The sequence below is a fragment of the Meriones unguiculatus genome, chromosome 17 (assembly GCF_030254825.1).
Source record: "Meriones unguiculatus strain TT.TT164.6M chromosome 17, Bangor_MerUng_6.1, whole genome shotgun sequence".
NCBI classification, from domain to species: Eukaryota; Metazoa; Chordata; class Mammalia; order Rodentia; family Muridae; genus Meriones; species Meriones unguiculatus.
Window position 1 is genome coordinate 20,208,430 of NC_083364.1, and position 17,264 is coordinate 20,225,693.

General features: G+C 57.2%; 1 protein-coding gene across 1 annotated transcript; it reads left to right on the forward strand.

Annotated features, from left to right (window-relative positions):
* Positions 1–321: 321 nt before the first annotated feature.
* LOC110546289 (long-chain-fatty-acid--CoA ligase ACSBG2-like) lies at positions 322–15,114 on the forward strand. The gene is made up of 15 exons (XM_060370100.1): positions 322–448; positions 522–633; positions 713–780; positions 4,345–4,613; positions 7,111–7,199; positions 7,522–7,642; positions 8,496–8,576; positions 9,019–9,168; positions 9,254–9,460; positions 9,856–10,037; positions 10,118–10,351; positions 11,342–11,559; positions 11,649–11,788; positions 13,043–13,289; positions 14,967–15,114. The coding sequence occupies exons 1-15, from the start codon at positions 322–324 to the stop codon at positions 15,053–15,055; spliced, it is 2,334 nt and encodes a 777-aa protein (XP_060226083.1). The 3' UTR covers positions 15,056–15,114.
* Positions 15,115–17,264: the final 2,150 nt, after the last annotated feature.

Here is a 17,264-nt window from a genome sequence, read left to right on the forward strand (position 1 = left end):
CACACCGGGTGAGAGGGTGTCTGTTCGAGTCTCCCCAGGAAATCGACATGCCACCAACAGCACGTGTGAGAGTGTGTATAAGTGCGTATAAGTGCGTGCGTACATCCGCGTGTGCGTGTGTATGCACTGCTCCTTACCTGTGTGTCTGTGTGTGAGTGTGCACATGCCCCTGTGTGTGCGAGCGTGTGTATCCGTGTGCCACCTCTCCAGCCCCGGAAAGCGGAGTCTCAGTGAGGTCTAGATCAGCGGCCTGCAGCAGGCCCGGGGGTGTGAGCTGTGCTCGGGGAGCACCGTTCCCGAGGCCGGACCGTGTGCTGGACCATGCGTGAGTGGGCAGAGCAGCCGAGTGTCGCCGTGGGCACGCTCTCCCTGGCCATGGCTGCGGCTATCACAGCCTCAGGCTCCTGCCTGGCCTCCCGCCGTGGCGCTGGCACGGCTCGGGGAGCCGGTGCCTTTCTTCATGGGTCGCCTGTGACCTGAGTGGCCAAACCCCAGTCTGCTGACCGCCGGCTGCCTCACAGCCCACCACGAGGACCATGACAGCCCGGCGGGTCGGGCACGCTCGGCGGGGCCCCGAGGGACGAGGAGTCTGCCCTGCCCGTGTTGCTCCCTGGCTGGCACAGACCTGAGATGGTATCCATGTTCTTCTCTGTCATCGCTCCATGTTCCTCCGTCCTCCTCTCTTGAGCCATTGGTGGTTCCGCCTTTGCAGGTTCACAAGAAGCCTTCTGTCACAGCACTGCACGGCCGCGGACGAGGAGCGAGAAGGAAAGAGCAGAGGTTGGCAAGAACAGCAGAGGGCCAGCTTCTACCCCCTGGTGACCCTTCTGCCCTGCCTAGACCCTCACTGGGGATTGCTCAGTCACCCCAGATCTGGCCTGGAAAGATGTTTACATGCCAGAGAATGAAGGAGTCCTGAGCTAGAGAGGATTCCACGGTGAGAGTCTAACCTGGACTTCCCTGCCCTCCCTCCTTTCCCCCTCTGTTCCTTCCCATCCCTCTTTTCTTTTTTCAAAAGTATCGTTGGGCCAGCTAGACAGCTGGTAGGTCAAGGCACTCATGTCAAGACTGACAACCTGAGTTCAATCTCTTTCCACATGGTAGGAGAAAACTGACCTCCCCGAGTTGTCCTCCGACCTCCACACACACAGGCACAAATACACACAACAATAACAAAGTAATTATCACAACTCTGTAGCTAGGCATAGGGTTACCCTGTCACTGCAGCTCCCGGGGGAGGGGGACTGTAATCACAGAGCGGAGGGAGGCAAAGCAAAAATAAGCTCTCAGAAAGTAACGATACTCAGAACACACCGCCAATCCAGCCCTTGCGGGGAAGAGGCAGGTGCACTGCAGCGAGTTCAAGGCCAGCAGAAGCTACATGGGGATCGCTGGGTCACCTGACCCACTCGGCTTCCAGTTCTCTGAGAGACAGTGTCTCCAAACACCACAGGGTGAACAGTGCCTGAGGGCGGGCACCCAAAGCTGACCTGTGACACGCACGCGCACACACACACACACACACACGCACACGCACACACACAGGTGGCCCTCATACATCCTGTGCACGCAGCGAACACTGAAACAGCACACACTACCACAGCAGCACGTGGAGGCCAGGGTGGCCCTGGCCGTCCACCTTGTTTGACACATGGGTCGCAGAAGGACACAGCCACGTTCATCTCATATCTGGGCCTAGGAACCTGAGCCCAAGCCTGCACTTTAGTTCAGCAAGTATAGGAGGATCAGGAGTTCAAGGCCATCGGCCTTCCCTAAGCGTGGGCTCCGTTCCGAAATGGTCGAGTGCCCCACTCAGGGGTCCTGTGGGAACCTCACCACGCATCTCTTCAAGAGGTGGTGCTCTGGCCGAGGCGGCCAGGTGTTGCCAGCAGAGACATGGGGTTACCGAGGTATTTCTCCTTCCACAGAGCTGGTCGACTGTGGGTCGTCCCTTCTTGCTCTGCTCACCCCCTCGGGCTAACCAGGGTGATGGTGATGGTGGAGGGAGGGACGAGGGTGGATGGCCTTCCCGAATGACAGAACTTCTACCTCGGCCAGGCTTCTGGAACCTTCCCTCAGGCCTCCCCTTGTGACATCACTGGCTGTACTCCCCTGCGCCCAGCCTCAGGAGAAAAGCGCTGCCAGGGAAAGGCAGCATTTCACGCATTCCTGCAGTCACTCGTGCATGCACCTCATCCACTCACCAGTGCGTTCCTCATCCATTCACCCAACCCATCATTCATTTATTCAGGTACCCACTCATTCATTCTGTATGTGCTTGTGAGCTCTGGTCTGTTTGTTTTATTCACAGTTCCAGTGTGCACTACTCTGGATAGAAATAGAAGTGAAACCAGACAGGGTCATTCAAGCACCTGCGGAGAGTCCTAAAACCAAAAAACACATCAAAAGCTACCTCCGTGGTCTGGGGCTGTAGCCCAGTGGGTAATGTGCTGCATGAGACCCTGCCTCACACAAAGCCCTCATTCACCCTGTGTGGCCATCACCATGGGGCCCCAGGACCATCCGTCTCCCCAGGTCACGCCTCACTCCCACCCTCGCCCTCCCAGGTTCCCACCATCCATTTCCTGTCTCTGTGACTTGCTCTGGGGCAGCCTCATCTGGCATATTTCACGGGGCAGTGTGCCATCATGGTTCCTCCAGTGTTGGGGTGGGTGTCCTGTCAGAATGCCTCAGACTGCAGAGATCCCCCACCCCCAACCATCGGTGAACACGGGCCAGGAGCGGCTGCTGGGTGACGTGATTATGTGACACTGCCAAGTCCCTTCTTTCAGCGGTTTCTGGCACATAACCAGAAGGGGGACTCGAGATCACATGGTCATTCTGTTTTTAGTTCTCTGACACAGGGTCTTGCACAGGCCAGCCTGCCCTTGGGACACTGGAGTCCCTCCAGCCAGCAGCTCTTTGGGGACCAGTGTCGTGGGAGTTCCCCGGCTGGTGGGGCTTAGGCAAGGTCTCTTCAGCCTCACCTGTCCTTGTCCCCCCAGAGCTAGCCTCTTGCAAAATGGGCAGGGAGTCACAGTACCACTGTGGCCCTGGCTCACGGAACACAGTGATGTCACAAGAGCTGTAGAAGGGAATGTTCTGGGGGACACCCGTGGCGGGGGGGGCTGCTTGTCCCTCTGGGGCTAGAGCGGGAGGTGGTGACAGAACTGGACAGGACTCACTACTGCCCTGCAGCCTGTGGGGGAGGCAGGGGGCCGAAGACTACACGCGCCGCATGCCCGGAAACGCCTGGCAGCAGCCCGAGGGGACAAACGGTACTGAAAACCCTAGTCTTTTCTCCCCTCCTTTCCATCCCCCTCCCCAGGGTCTCACATAGCCCAGGCTACCCTTGAGCTCACACAGCACACACACCTGAGGCCCCGGGTTCACTCCGCAGCCCCACGTAAAAGCTGGGTATGCCAGCACACCCCTGTGACAGGCGCTGCTCACAGGCAGTCAGCTTGGCCAGCAGGCAAGCTCTGGGTTCAGGGGGGAGGGGTGCTGAGGGCCGACGCCAGGCATGTCTCAGAAGACGAGGAGTGCAGCCGAGGAAGGTCCCCACGCACTGCACACACAGGAAATGTCCTCACTAACACCCATTTTCTCTCCTTTGCCAGCACCCACGGTTCGCATCCTCCCACCCCTTGGTCTTCGAGGCTCCCATCTCGGCCCGGACAACCACCCCAACGCCCGCTCCAGCCTGTGAGGAGGCAGGCGCCCCTGCTGTGTTCGCGTGACCCTGGTCCCCCGCAACGTGTTTGTAACGTGTGTGAACACCTGTGCGCCACGTCCCTGCTGAGGAGATGTCTGTCCCTAAGCTGCAACGGAGCACCAGGCCCGGCCCAACCATCAAAACCATCTTGAAGTCTGGGAGGAACACGGCAGGAAGAAGCTCTTCCCTCCGGGAGACGCTGCCCCCAGGTGGGAGCTGGGGCGCTGGCCGCACAGGGCCCGAGGGAGTCCTCCCACCACTCCCGGCACACGCACCAGGACAGGTGGTGGAGCACTGGACCCAGGGGTTGGGTGGCCAGTCGGGGTTGAGGGTCCTTGTGCACCAGGGTGCATATGTGCACCCATATGGCCTGTGGCCATATGACCCTTGCTGGGGAGTCATACGGGAACAGAGGCCGTGACTCCATGTCCTCCTTTCTGTGGGTCAGGGGATAGCGGACCTCTTCCTTGTCCTTTGTCCCATCCCCGTGGAGAGTGACCTCTGACCTCTATCCTCCAGGCCGCCTGGGGACAAGACCATGACTCCCTGTTCTTCCTCCAGCCCGCATGGGGGAAGTGACCTCTGACCCCGTCCCCTGTCCTGGATCCAGTGACTCACCGTCCTTCCAGGGACCCCATGCCCATCCCTTGGAGTGGTCTCTGATCCCTCCTCAGGTACCTGCTACTGGACTACACTGCCTGACGGTGAGGTGCAGCTGCGCATGAACAAGAACGCAGAGAACGAGCCCCCGGTCACGGTGCCCGACATGATCATGAGCGCGGCCACCAAGTACTCGCACTATTTGGCGATCGGCTGCAAGTACAAGAAGACCTGGCAGCTGCTCACCTACGTGGAGTACTACGAAGCCTGCCGGCGCGCCGCCAAAGCCTTCCTCAAGGTACTGCTTCCGCGCATGCGCGAGCGTGCTGGGGGGCGGGGCTCCCGCGCAGCCCCAGGGTTTGCGTTCCATTTCTGCTTGCTCATTTGCATCGGAAGTGTCAGGCCGCAGTTAGTCCGTCAATTATTTGCCACTCTGGGCCTCGGTTTCCTCGTGTACAAGATTCCTTCTACACATCACGTGTGCATTAGCATGCTGTAATTGTACATTGACTATCCTTTTGCTCCTTGCTACACATACTCTCTTTCAATCTTGTATGTGCATAAGCATGCAAGCTATAGCACAGAGCTCTATCAGGCGTGCCACATGCACTGTGTTGCGTCATACGCTTAAATATATTCACAGAGCTGGAGAGACGGCTCAGAGGGGAAGAGCACCGGCTGCTCTTCCAGAGGTCCTGACTTCAATTCCCAGCACCGACATGGTGGCTCCCAACCATCTGTAATGAGATCCGGTGCCCTCTTCTGGTGGGCAGGTGTAAATGCAGGCATAGCACTGTATAAATAAATAAATAAATAAATAAATAAATACATCTTTAAGCAATATATTCACATAAATCTTGAACTCTAGAATGTGAAAGCACGAGAGCTTTCACACACAAGAACGCCAGCGAGTCAGTGAGTCTGAGGCACGCCCCTGGCTCTGCCTCCCAGCACTGGGAACACAGCACCCTCCACCACACTTGACTGAGGACTGTTGCATGGCAAGTGCTTCAGCCCCTCCCACCTGCCTTGTCCGTCTTTCTGGCTCCCTGGTGTCATGACAGCATCCTTGTCAGCTGGTTCCATGAGAAGCTCTACTGCTCCGCCCTCTGGTGTTTGTTGAAATAATGAATTTCTAAAAGGGCCAACCCTGAGATTAGGGAAGGGAATAAAAGAGACTTGAACTGACTTGTCCAGTCAGCCTAGTAAGGAAGGTCAGGGGTCAGTGATCTGGAGCACGCTGAAGAAAGGGAGGGAGAAAGAGCCAGAGACAGGGGGTGAACTTTTAAAGTATGGTGGCCAAGGAAGGGTTCACAGACAGTAAAACGTCAGCCTAGTGGAGGAAGGTGCTATCAGGAAATCTAGGGAGGAACACAACAAGCCAAAGGCACACACCATGCAAACGCCCTGGGCTAGAGGTCTTCTGTCCAAAGGATGCCTGCTGTGGTGGGGCAGCGCTGGAGATGGGCTGGTGGGTGGGTGGTGGTAGGTGGGTGGATGGATGAGTGGGTGGATGGGTGGGTGGGTGGATGGGTGGGTGGATGGGTGGATGGGTGGGTGGGTGGATGGGTGGGTGGATGGGTGGGTGGGTGGATGGGTGGGTGGATGGGTAGGTGGGTGGGTGGATGGGTGGGTGGATGGATGGATGGGTGGATGGATGGGTGGATGGGTAGGTGGGTGGGTGGATGGGTGGATGGGTGGGTGGATGGGTGGATGGGTGGGTGGGTGGATGGGTGGGTGGATGGGTAGGTGGGTGGGTGGATGGGTGGGTGGATGGATGGATGGGTGGATGGATGGATGGGTGGATGGGTAGGTGGGTGGGTGGATGGGTGGATGGGTGGGGGGTGGATGGTGACTAACAGCATCAGCTGGGCGACAGCACACGGATGGGTGGATGGGTGGGTGGATGGATAGGTGGATGGATGCATGGGTGGATGGGTGGATGGGTGGATGGGTGGGGGGTGGATGGTGACTAACAGCATCAGCTGGACGGCAGCACACGGATGGGTGGATGGATAGGTGGATGGATGCATGGGTGGATGGGTGGATGGGTGGATGGGTGGGGGGTGGATGGTGACTAACAGCATCAGCTGGACGGCAGCACACGGATGGGTGGATGGATAGGTGGATGGATGCATGGGTGGATGGGTGGATGGGTGGATGGGTGGGGGGTGGATGGTGACTAACAGCATCAGCTGGACGGCAGCACACGGATGGGTGGATGGATAGGTGGATGGATGCATGGGTGGATGGGTGGATGGGTGGATGGGTGGGGGGTGGATGGTGACTAACAGCATCAGCTGGGCGACAGCACACGGATGGGTGGATGGGTGGGTGGATGGATAGGTGGATGGATGCATGGGTGGATGGGTAGATGGGTGGATGGGTGGGGGGTGGATGGTGACTAACAGCATCAGCTGGACGGCAGCACACGGATGGGTGGATGGATAGGTGGATGGATGCATGGGTGGATGGGTGGATGGGTGGATGGGTGGGGGGTGGATGGTGACTAACAGCATCAGCTGGACGGCAGCACACGGATGGGTGGATGGGTGGGTGGGTGGGGGTGGATGGTGACTAACAGCATCAGCTGGACGGCAGCACACGGATGGGTGGACAGATAACGGAAGCATGTGGTAGTGCCCTCTCAGCATTACTGCTAGGTGGCACCTGCGGCTCAAGGACAAATGGTGCAGAGGAGACTCAAGTTTTTCATCTACAGACTCCTATAGTCTGGTGAGAACAGCTGGGTCTCCTGGGTCTCCTGGGTCTCACAAGGGTGTGTCCTCCCTCAGGTGGGCCTGGAACGTTTCCACGGTGTGGGCATCATGGGCATCAACTCCATGGAGTGGGTGATCGCCAGCATCGGGGCCATCATGGCAGGGTAAGGTGCCCCTGGCCTGAGCTCCCAGAGTCTCGAGGTCTCGCCTCTGTGAAGCCAGCCGGGTTCTTCGCGATCAGGGAGCTCCCACATTACAGTTCACTTTCGGAGCCCAACGTTACTGCCCCTTCCTCTAGAAATGCCTCCTTGTTTCTTTCCGTACCCTAGCATGGAGCCCTCCCTGCCCCCGTGCAGAACATTTGGGGGAGCTTTTAAGGGAGCTCCCCTGAGTCCCGCCTTCCAACAGAGTATGGAGACCCCAAGACCCCACAGTTCCCCTAAGTCCTCAGTCAGCAGACCTTCCGCTCCCGGTTTCTGCCTCCAGCGGCGTCTCTGTGGGCATTCTTTGTACCTACTCACCCAAAGCCTGCCAGTTCATCGCCGAGAACTCGGAGATGGACATCATAGTGGTGGACAATGACAAACAGCTGCAGAAGGTCCACCAGGTGAGAGGGCCTGTGGTGCTGGGGCTCGCTCAGGCTGGTGGGGTCCGAGACACTTTCAGCCTGGGGGGGGCGGGTCTAGGATGCCCGTGCTCGCATGACACACACAGTAACAATGCCACACTTAAACAAAGTGTAAGGGTGGAGAGCCAGAGAGGGAGACACTGGTGTCGTGCCTTTGTGAGCTTCCGTGAACATATGCACGCGCGCGCGCGCACGTACACACACACACACACACACACGAAATAACGTGTGGTGAGAACTGGGGCTGTGCATCTTAGCGGTGGAGGGTGCCTGCCTGGCAGGCGTGAGGCTCCACACATGAGATGGTTTAAAATGGAAGAGTCACACGTTAATAACACTGGGCAGGGGCTGAAGAGACAGCTCAGCCGGTGAGAGCACCTGCAGCGCTTTGCTCGCTGTCCTTTCGGAGGACCCAGGTTGGGCTCCCAGCACCCACATGGTGGCTCCCAGGTCCGGGGGATCTGATGCCGTCTCCCGGCCTCCACGGTACACATGCACACGTGCAGGCACCTGCACACACACACACAAAACTAAAAAGAGTAAGATGTGCATAAAACACTGACCCTAGCGGGCAGAGCACTCACCCAGCATGGATGGGGCCCTGGCTTCCATCCCGGGCACCACAGAAGAGTCATGGCAGTAAGGCCTGCCAGGAGTTCAAGGTCACCTTCAATGACAGTGAGTTTGAGTCTAGCCTGGCCTACAGAAGACCCTATCTCACGATCCAGTCTCCCCCAATCAAGAAAGCCAAAGGTCATTGGGAGCCCCTCCTTGGGGCTCGAGACGGCTGAGAGCCCATGTTTGTCTGTGCTGGCCCCATGGTGTCCTCCAGATCCAGGGTTACATGAAGCATTTCAAGGCGATCATACAGTACAGAGACGAAATCCAGGAGGTGAAGCCAAATCTATACTCGGTATGTCCAAACAGGGGCGTATGGGAGGGACAGTCGCCACACACCTGGAGACTCGGGCCAAGCTCAGCCTTTTTTTTTGTTTTGTTTTGCTTTTTGTTTGTTTGTTTGCTTTCAAGACAAGGTCTCTCTGTGTAGCCCTGGCTGTCTTGGACTCCCTTTGTAGACCAGGCTGGCCTCAAACTCAGAGATGCACCTGCCTCTGCCTCCCTGAGCGCTGGGGATCTAAGGTGTCCGACACCAGGCCTAGCTCAAAGTGGGATTCTTTAGTGTGTCTTTGTATGTCGGCTTCGTGTTCTCAGAGTTCTTCCATTTTGGAACATGCCTCAGATGGCTTTCCTTTTCCTGGCTGATTACAGTGTGTGAATGGCGCTGGCGTGGGTGGGCTGGCACGGGCCTGGGGTAGCTTCCACTCTGTGGTGCCCACTGGCCAGTCTGTCTGCAGTGGAAAGGGTTCCTGGAGCTCGCGGATGGCATCTCGGATGAGGAGCTGGACCAGATCATCGACTCTCAGAAGCCTAACCAGTGCTGTACCCTGGTGTACCAGCAGGGCTCCACGGGGCCCCCGAAGGCCGTGATGCTCAGCCACGACAACGTGAGTGGCCCTTCGGGCTGGCTGGCCCAGCCTGGCCATGCTTGGGACGAAGACCCTAGACCTGACTAAGCCGGATGCCTTTCAGATCACGTGGACCACGGCAGCCACCATCCAGAGCCTTGGGTTCAAGTGTCCGCCTGATGGCCAGGAGATCCTTGTGAGCTATCTGCCGCTCTGCTTCGTGGGCACCCAAATCTTGGACATGTGGGTGGCCATCTCCGTGGCTGGGACAGTCTACTTCCCTTCCATAGAGGCAGGGGCGTGGAGTGGGCTACCACGAGCCCCTGGCACGGTGAGGCTGGGGTCAAGAGCGACAATGGCCTGATGTGGGCAGCAAAGGGGCAGGGCAGGGAATGGGAAGCTGTGATAAAAGTGGGGATCACCACTCCCTACCCCCACCCCCACCCCTGCCCCCACACCTGTCGCCTGGCCTTCTGGGTCTATGGGCCTGTTTCCCCAGACGTGGAAGGCGAAGTGGGAAGGGTAGGGTTGGGGTGCTGCAGGGGTCCCTCTCCCAGCCTCGGTCTGGCTTTCTGCTTCCTCTTCTCTCCCCCCACGGAGGCAGGGGCTTCTGCTGGCATGGCTCTGCCTTGTCCTTGATCCCCTCCTGGTTCCCCGAGCTGGTTTCCTGCCTCGTGACACTGGTGTGCATGGGGGTCCCCTAGAGCCCCATCCCGCCCCATTCAGGGCTTTCTGACGGAGATGCTCCGAGAGGTCCAGCCCACCACGTTCTGTGGCGTCCCGTGGGTGTGGGACCGCATGCTGGACAGTCTGAAGACCAGACACCTGGACTCCACCGCCTTCCGCCGGAAGGTCGACCGCTGGGCCATGCGCATGGGCCTGAACGTCAGCAAGAGGCGGATGGAAGGGTACGGCAGGCACTGGGGACGGGCGGGGCGGGCCCCGGGGACAGCAGTCACACGTGGCTTCCGTGGCTCCGCTTCTAAAGGCACATCTACCAGCCGCTGGGCTTTGGCCTGGCCAAGAGACTGGCCTTCGACCCCGCCAGGAAGTTCCTGGGTTTCAACCACTGCCAGCAGTTTCTAAACGTGGGCCCGGGGCTGCCGAGGGCCACGCTGGACTTCTTCCTCAGCCTGGACATCCCCATCTTGGAGATGTACGGCCTGACAGAGTGCACTGGAGTGCACTCTCTTTCCAGCACCCAGGACTTCCGCGTCCAGAGGTGGGTCTGACGTCTTTCCCCTGGCCCACCCCTCTGGGACGGTAGCGGGTCAGGAATCCCCTGGATTTGGGCCACTGGGAGACAAGTGACTGCTGAGCCCCGTGGGCGTGGCTTTTCTTCACATTTGTAACTCCTTCCTCGCCAACGTTTCTCTCTGGGGTGCGGGGCTGGGCTGCGGGTGGAGGTGGGATCCAGGCCCCTTAAGTGCCAAGCAAGTGCTGGACACCCACACATGGAGGGCAGCCTCCCTCAGAGTGAGCCTTCCAACAGACTGGCCGATGGGGCTTCTGGGGACGTCGCTTCAGGCTGTGCAATGGGCGAGGCAGCGAGCACAGTGTCGGAGGCCAGCTCCGGCCAGCATTGCTTGCCTGCGCCGTATGTGTGGGGGCCTCGTTTGCCTGCACCTGTATGTGGGGGAGGGCTTGTTTTGTTGTTGTTGTTGTCTTCTCCTGCCTTTTGAAGCCGTCTCACTAACCACCCCTAGTTATCCAGGCTGGCCTTAAACTCAGAGACCCGCCTGCCTCTGCCTTCCGAGTGCTGGGACTACAGGTGTGCCTGACCTCGTTGCATTTGTCTTAGGAAACAGGATCTTCGTACGTAGCCACAGTTAGCCTCAAACTTAGAGCAATGCCCCTGCTTTCGCGTCCCAAGCCCTGCGGTCACAGGCTTGTGCTATCACACCCAGCTTTGGGCTGAATCCTAAAACCGCAAACCCATTCTGATTGGTTGTTTAGGAGAGAGGTGGATGGCCAGCCATACTGACCCGTGTCACCGAGAGGACAGTGTGACACGTGTCGGTCTCTCCTGAATGCACTTTGGAGCCTTGCCATTAATTACCTGTTTTTCCCACGCGGCCTTGTTCTGACCGGGAGACAGTGAAGGAGTGGGGGGTGAGGACGGGGCAGGCCCTGCAGGATGGCGGCGGCGCTCCACGGGTTCTCCGGGCCCGGGGCGCGCACCAGCCCCGCTGTCTCGACCTCGTGCCCTCAGCTGTGGGAAGGCGCTCCCCAGCTCCCACACAAAGCTGGAGAAGGAGAACGTGGACGGAGTGGGGAGCTTCTGCATCTGGGGCCGCCACGTGTTCATGGGCTACCTCAACGACAAGGAGAGCACGGAGAAGAGGCTTGACAGCTACGGCTGGCTGCACACCAGCGACCTGGGCTGCTTCGACTTCGACAAGTTCCTCTACGTCCTGGGCGACGTCCACGGTGAGGGCTCTGCGCGCTCCCGGGAGGGGGCGCCCGGCGCGGCCCCCGCTAAGCCGCGTGACCGAGCGAGCATCCCTGTGCCGCTCCAGACATGATCACGCTGAGCTCGGGCGAGGTGGTCAACCCGTGCCCCATCGAGGAGCGCGTGAGGTCCCGCATCCCCATCGTGCGCTACGCCATGGTGGTGGGCCAGAACGCCCCGTTCCTGTGCGCCCTCCTCACCCTGAAGGTACGCGGGGCTCCCCGGAGCAAGCCTGGCAGTCTGCACGGCTCACAGCTGGGCTCCACGGGCGTTGCTCCGTCACCGAGACACCGTTTTTAGTGACTTTTTTTTTTTTTTTGTCACTGTGACTACCTAACCAGAAGCCATTTAAGGGCGGGGGGGGGGGGGACTGGAGACACCCCAGCACTTGCTGTGCACCCTGGGCCCTGGAGCACACGTGTAAAGCTGGGCACGACGGTGCATACTTTATAATGTCCTGTGCTGGAGGTGCTGAGGAGGCAGACACCAGTAAGCGCACACCAGTGAGAGAGCCTGGCTCAGATTTAAAACGTAGAGAGTGCTGACCACTGAGCTGACCTCTAACCTCCAGGCATCGTGTACGCATGACCACGTACACAGACGCTTACGCACACAGAAATTTAAGGCAATTCAAGGAAGTTGTTGTGAGACAGGGCTTCTCTGTATAGCCCTGGCTGTTCTGGAACTCACTCTGTAGACCAGGCTGGCCTGGAACTCACAGAGATTCACCTGTCTTTGGCTCTGGAGTGCATGCACCACCATGCTTGGCTTAAAATACTTTTTTGTACTATCATATGGATATCTGTGTTGATGGTGAGGAAGTCAGAGGATGATTTTGTGCAGTGTGTCCCAGGGATGAAACTCATTTCCTCAGGCTTTCCAGGCCTTCACCCACTGAGCCTCATCGCCAGCCTTGCTCATGGGCATTTTTATCTGTTAAGCTCCCCCGGAAACTGAGACACTCCCTATCAGTGTGCCTCGTGAGGATTTCAGAACCCGGTCCGTGGACACTGCAGGTGTGCCCTGAGGTGGCTTCCAGTGGAGTCACAGCCTGCCTCCCACTGTTGGTTCTGGGGAGGGTGCAGAGTGGCTGACTGCAGACAGATCTAGAGTTCTTACGGCAGACATGTCCCTCAGAGTGTGGACACAGAGCATTGGCCTCGAGGTACCAGTCTGTTTGAGAAGATGGGCTCTGGCTTGGGTGGCTCAGTGGCTAAGGGCGCTCACTGCCAAGTCTGACAACCCAACCTGGATCCCAGGACCCCATGGTGGAGGGGAACTCAACTCCAGGTGGCCTGTTTCACAGGGCTGCAGGCCAGCTCCGCCCCTCACTCATGGCACGGGCAGGGCTTTCTGAGGCACTGGCGCCTGTAGCCTGGAGGACTTGCGTACCCCAGGGTGGCACGGGCATGGGTCCCCAGTGGGACTGCTCACGGAACACCTACTCTGTCCCCTCCACAGTGTCAGATCAATCCGGAGACTGGAGAGGCCCGGAGTATCCTGACCAGCGAGGCGGTGGCTTGCTGCCGGAAGCTGAGGAGCCAGGCCACCTGGCTGGCAGATGTCCTATATGACCGTGACCCTCTGGTCAAAGAGTTCATCAGCCAGGGCATCAAGGCTGTGAATGAGGAGGCGTCCTCAGAGGCTGCCAAGATCATTAAGTGGGTCATTTTAGACAACGATTTCTCTGTGGGCAGTGGGGAGCTCGGTGAGTGAGCAGCACGGGTGGGCCGCGGGCTCCTCAGCCCTCCAGCCCCAGGCCTCCACTGAGTATGGGAAGGGTGGTCACATGGCTTTAGCAGAGTTTTGCAACAAAACACATTTTAAACAGGTATGGTGGCTCCCATCTCTCAGCGGAGCACTCAGGAGTCTGAGGCAGGAGGATCATGAGTTCAAGGGCTGTCCAGGGTACAGAGAAGTGAGACTTTTGTTTCAAAAACCAATCTGGGGATTGGGAGAAGGCTCAGTAAGAATGCTGACTGCACACGCATGGGGACTTAGGTTTGATCCCCAGAATCCAAATTAAAGAAACAAAACAGTCACCACAGGCATGCAGCTGGCCTTCCTAAGATTTACTTTTATATTTATGTGTATGACTATCTGCATGTATGAATGAGGACATGGAGTTGCAGGTGGTTGTGAGCTGCCGTGTGCTGGGAATTGAACCCTGGCCCTCTTTCGGAACAGTCAATGCTCTAACTACTGAGCCATCTCTCCAGGCCCAGTGCACTTTTTTCCTCCTCCTGAGTGCTGATATTAAAGGTGAGCACCACCTGCCTCCCAGTGCATTTGCAATCCCAATGCTGAGGAGGTTGAGACTGGAGAATCCCTGGTGCCTCCTGGATGGTCAGCCCAGCCTTCTTGACCAGCACCAGAAAAACTTAAGATAATGTTTTTTTGTTTTTTTTTGTAAAAAAAAAAAAAAAAAGAAAGAAAGAAAAAAGAAAAAGAAAAAAGAATTGGAAGTAGTAATGCACACAACTTTGATCCCAGCACTTGGGAGGCAGAGGCAGGCAGATCTCTGTGAGTTTGAGGCCAGCCTGGTCTCCATAGTGAGTTCCAGGCCAGCCTGGTCTACATGGTGAGAAAAACCACCTTGGGAGGTCAGATGTTCACTGGCTGTGAGGGTTTATGCATGAGGACCACAGGAATTCATTGCCAAACAGCTTAGTTCAAGATTGTTTAATCCCAGCCAGCCACTTGGCTGAGGTTAAAAACACTTGCTATGGGAGGGCACTCAAGTTTAGTTCCTTGCACTCCCCCCGGCACTGGGCACCTCACAGCCATGGGGAAATCTGATGCCCTCTTCTGGCCTCCAAGGGCACTGCAAGCATGTGTACACACAAAGACACATTCTCCCCAACCTCGGAGGCAGGGATTCTCTGTGTTGCCCTGGCTGTCCTAGACCCACTTTGTTGACCAGGCTGGGCTCAAACTCAGAGGTCCGCCTGCCTCTGCGAGCTGAGATTACAGGCGTGGGCCACTGCACCTGGCCATAAAAGAAAATCATCTCCCATATCAAGCCCTGCTTGCATGAAACATGATGTGCTGAGCCCAACCCCAGCTTTCCTCACAACTGGAAGATGGGCCAACTTCAGACTTGTAATTCTGGACTTTTGGGGAGTACAGAGGCATCATCTGAGTGTTGGAGGATTCTGAACATGATCCACAAGGCCGAGGCCGTTTGAACCCCAGATTGCTGGGGTGGCAGCTCCAAGCCTCCTCTTAACCATTGCCCCCCAATGAATGTAGGAAAGAGCTCTGGGGGCGCCTTGAAGTGGGATTCTACTCCCCAGCTCTCTCCTCCCCAGCTCTCATGCACCCCTAATGAGCACTTGGGCCTCTGCTAAGTCAGGCTCAGGCTGAGTGGGGGCTTCCATCGCAGGGCCCATGAGCAACATCAACAGGGCTGTTGTGGCCAAGATCTATGAGGACGACATCCAGCACTTCTATGAGCCGAATCCGAGTTCCTAGCAGCCGGGGCACCCTAATCTTCACTCCAGTGCTGGTGGCTTGTGCCTTCATCCTGCTTTCAGAAGACAATTTCTACAGTGGGGGAGGGGGCCCTAGGAGGCCCTGGGTGGAAGGCAGTCTGCCTTCTAGGGTTGCTCTCTGAATTGTAAAGAAATTAATTAAACGTGTTCACTCAAGTGGTGGCTTTCACCCAGGGCTAATTTTGTCAAGGGGCACTGGGTGACATCTGAGAACACTTGGCTGTTGTGACTGGGGAGAAGTGGGTGGAGGCTTAGGACACCAACAGCACTCTGCAGGACCCAGTGGCAGATGCCAGGGCAAGACCCTCAACTTCACAGTGAGACCCCTGACTCAGGCTTCATGTTGATGCCTTAAGTGACATGAAACTCAGCTCGCCCAGACTTCATTCCAGCGCTGACAACTGTTTTTGCCGTAGTTGGTCTAGAGTCTCGGCCTTTACACTAGGAAAGTTTGTAGCCACAGCTGCGCCCTCACTGGGGACTGCAGGCAGGACCCCCTTACCTGTGTGTGTATGGCACACAAGTCCTCAGGGTACAGAAGCCGGTGTTGGATGTCCCAGAGCTGGAGTTTAAAGGGTTGTGAGCTGCCATGTGGGTTCTGGGAACTGAACTTGGGTCCTCTGTGGCAGAATGTTGTCTCAACCACTGAGGCCCCTCCCCAGCACATTTACATACACACTGTGCTAAATGAGCTGAGGAATTGCTGAGACCTACAGTCTTCTTAGAAACCATGCAAACGCTCCCAGTTGGTATCTTGACATAGAGACTGGAGCACAGCCCCTGGGCATGGTGTTTGGAAGGAAGGACTAAGATCTCATGCTGCCTCCATCAGAAACAGTTGGGAGACCCCAAGGCCTCCCCAGATCTAAACACCCCAAACTACAGAAAGGAGTCTGGACTCCTGATGCATGCCAGACAGCATGTGCTAGGCAGCCCTGGGGACACACAGCTGTGGAGTCCTGATGGGGCTGGAAGGGACATCCTGACAGCTGGGGCAAATGGGGCACAGAATTTACCCCAGGAGAAGTGGAGGGCATCCCCTGGTGTGAGCTCATTAAAATGCGGGGACTGACACTTAGGTTCTGAAAGAACCCGGCTTCCCAAAGCCCTCCCCACCGGTCATATATACAGTCCTGACTACAGAGGAGAGGAGGTGCAGGCGAAGAGTCACAGGTTAGAAACAGCACTACAGGGCTGGGCTGCAGCTCAGTGGGTAGAGCTCTCATGTAGTGTGCCCTGGGTTCCATTCCCAGCATCACATACCTGTTTGCACAGCAGTCAGGAAGTGGAGGCAGATCAGCTCAAGGTTAGCCTGGGCTACTCTGTCTCTAAACAAAACTACTGTAACAAGTATACATGGGTCAGTGAGAGGATGTGGCTAAGGAAACCCAGGTAGAGGGCTAGGCTGCAGTCTGCACTGACTGCTGTTGAGTTTGGTCCTCAAAGTGGCTGTCGGGAAATGAAGCTGGGGGGCGGGGGGTTTGGACTCCTCAGGAGTGGGCTTCCTGCTCTCCTCACAGGGATGTTAGGGCAGCCCAGTCCTTTCTCTTCACACACATGAACTGCTCTTCAGCCACTCACGGAACAGAGACTTCACCAGAAGCTACTGCAATGCCTGACTGCAACCAGCTTTCTGAGCTGCAAGCTCCACAGACCTGTTTTCTTTATAGGTCTCCAGTCAGTCAGCACTCTCCAGTGGTCCAAACCGCCAGCACACTTTGCTAAACACAGACGGAGACTCCACACTTGGGTGTGCACGCATGCCTTTGATAAAAACTGCATGTACATATATGTGGAGACCTTCCTCAGAAGTGACGATCTTGTTCTTTCTTCTTACAAAGGATCTCACTGAACCTGAAGATGGTCAGACTCCACCGGCTGTCAGTGAGCTGGGGTGGACACAGGGCTCAGTGGTGGTACGTGCTGCAGGTCTCCCAAGTCTAGTTCCTAGTACCTACACTGCACAGTTTACAGTGACTGGCTGGCCTGCAACTCCAGCTCCAGGGGATCCAACATCCTCCTCTGGCCTCCATTAGCAGCACCTCCCAACATGACATGTGACGCCCAACCCCCCACACACACAAAACCCCACAGACGAGTGCACATGCTGGTACAGCTGGCTTGCAGGTCCCAGGCTTGCAGAAGAGCATTTTACCAAACTGTGTCCCCACCTTCCTGTTTCAGTCACC

Excerpts from the sequence above, each read along its gene's own strand:
- LOC110546289 (XM_060370100.1), top strand. The coding sequence starts at position 322 with ATGCGTGAGTGGGCAGAGCAGCCGAGTGTCGCCGTGGGCACGCTCTCC. Across the intron at positions 8,577-9,018 it reads TGAAGCCAAATCTATACTCG|TGGAAAGGGTTCCTGGAGCT; the intron begins GTATGTCCAAAC and ends GTCTGTCTGCAG. Across the intron at positions 13,290-14,966 it reads TGTGGGCAGTGGGGAGCTCG|GGCCCATGAGCAACATCAAC; the intron begins GTGAGTGAGCAG and ends CTTCCATCGCAG.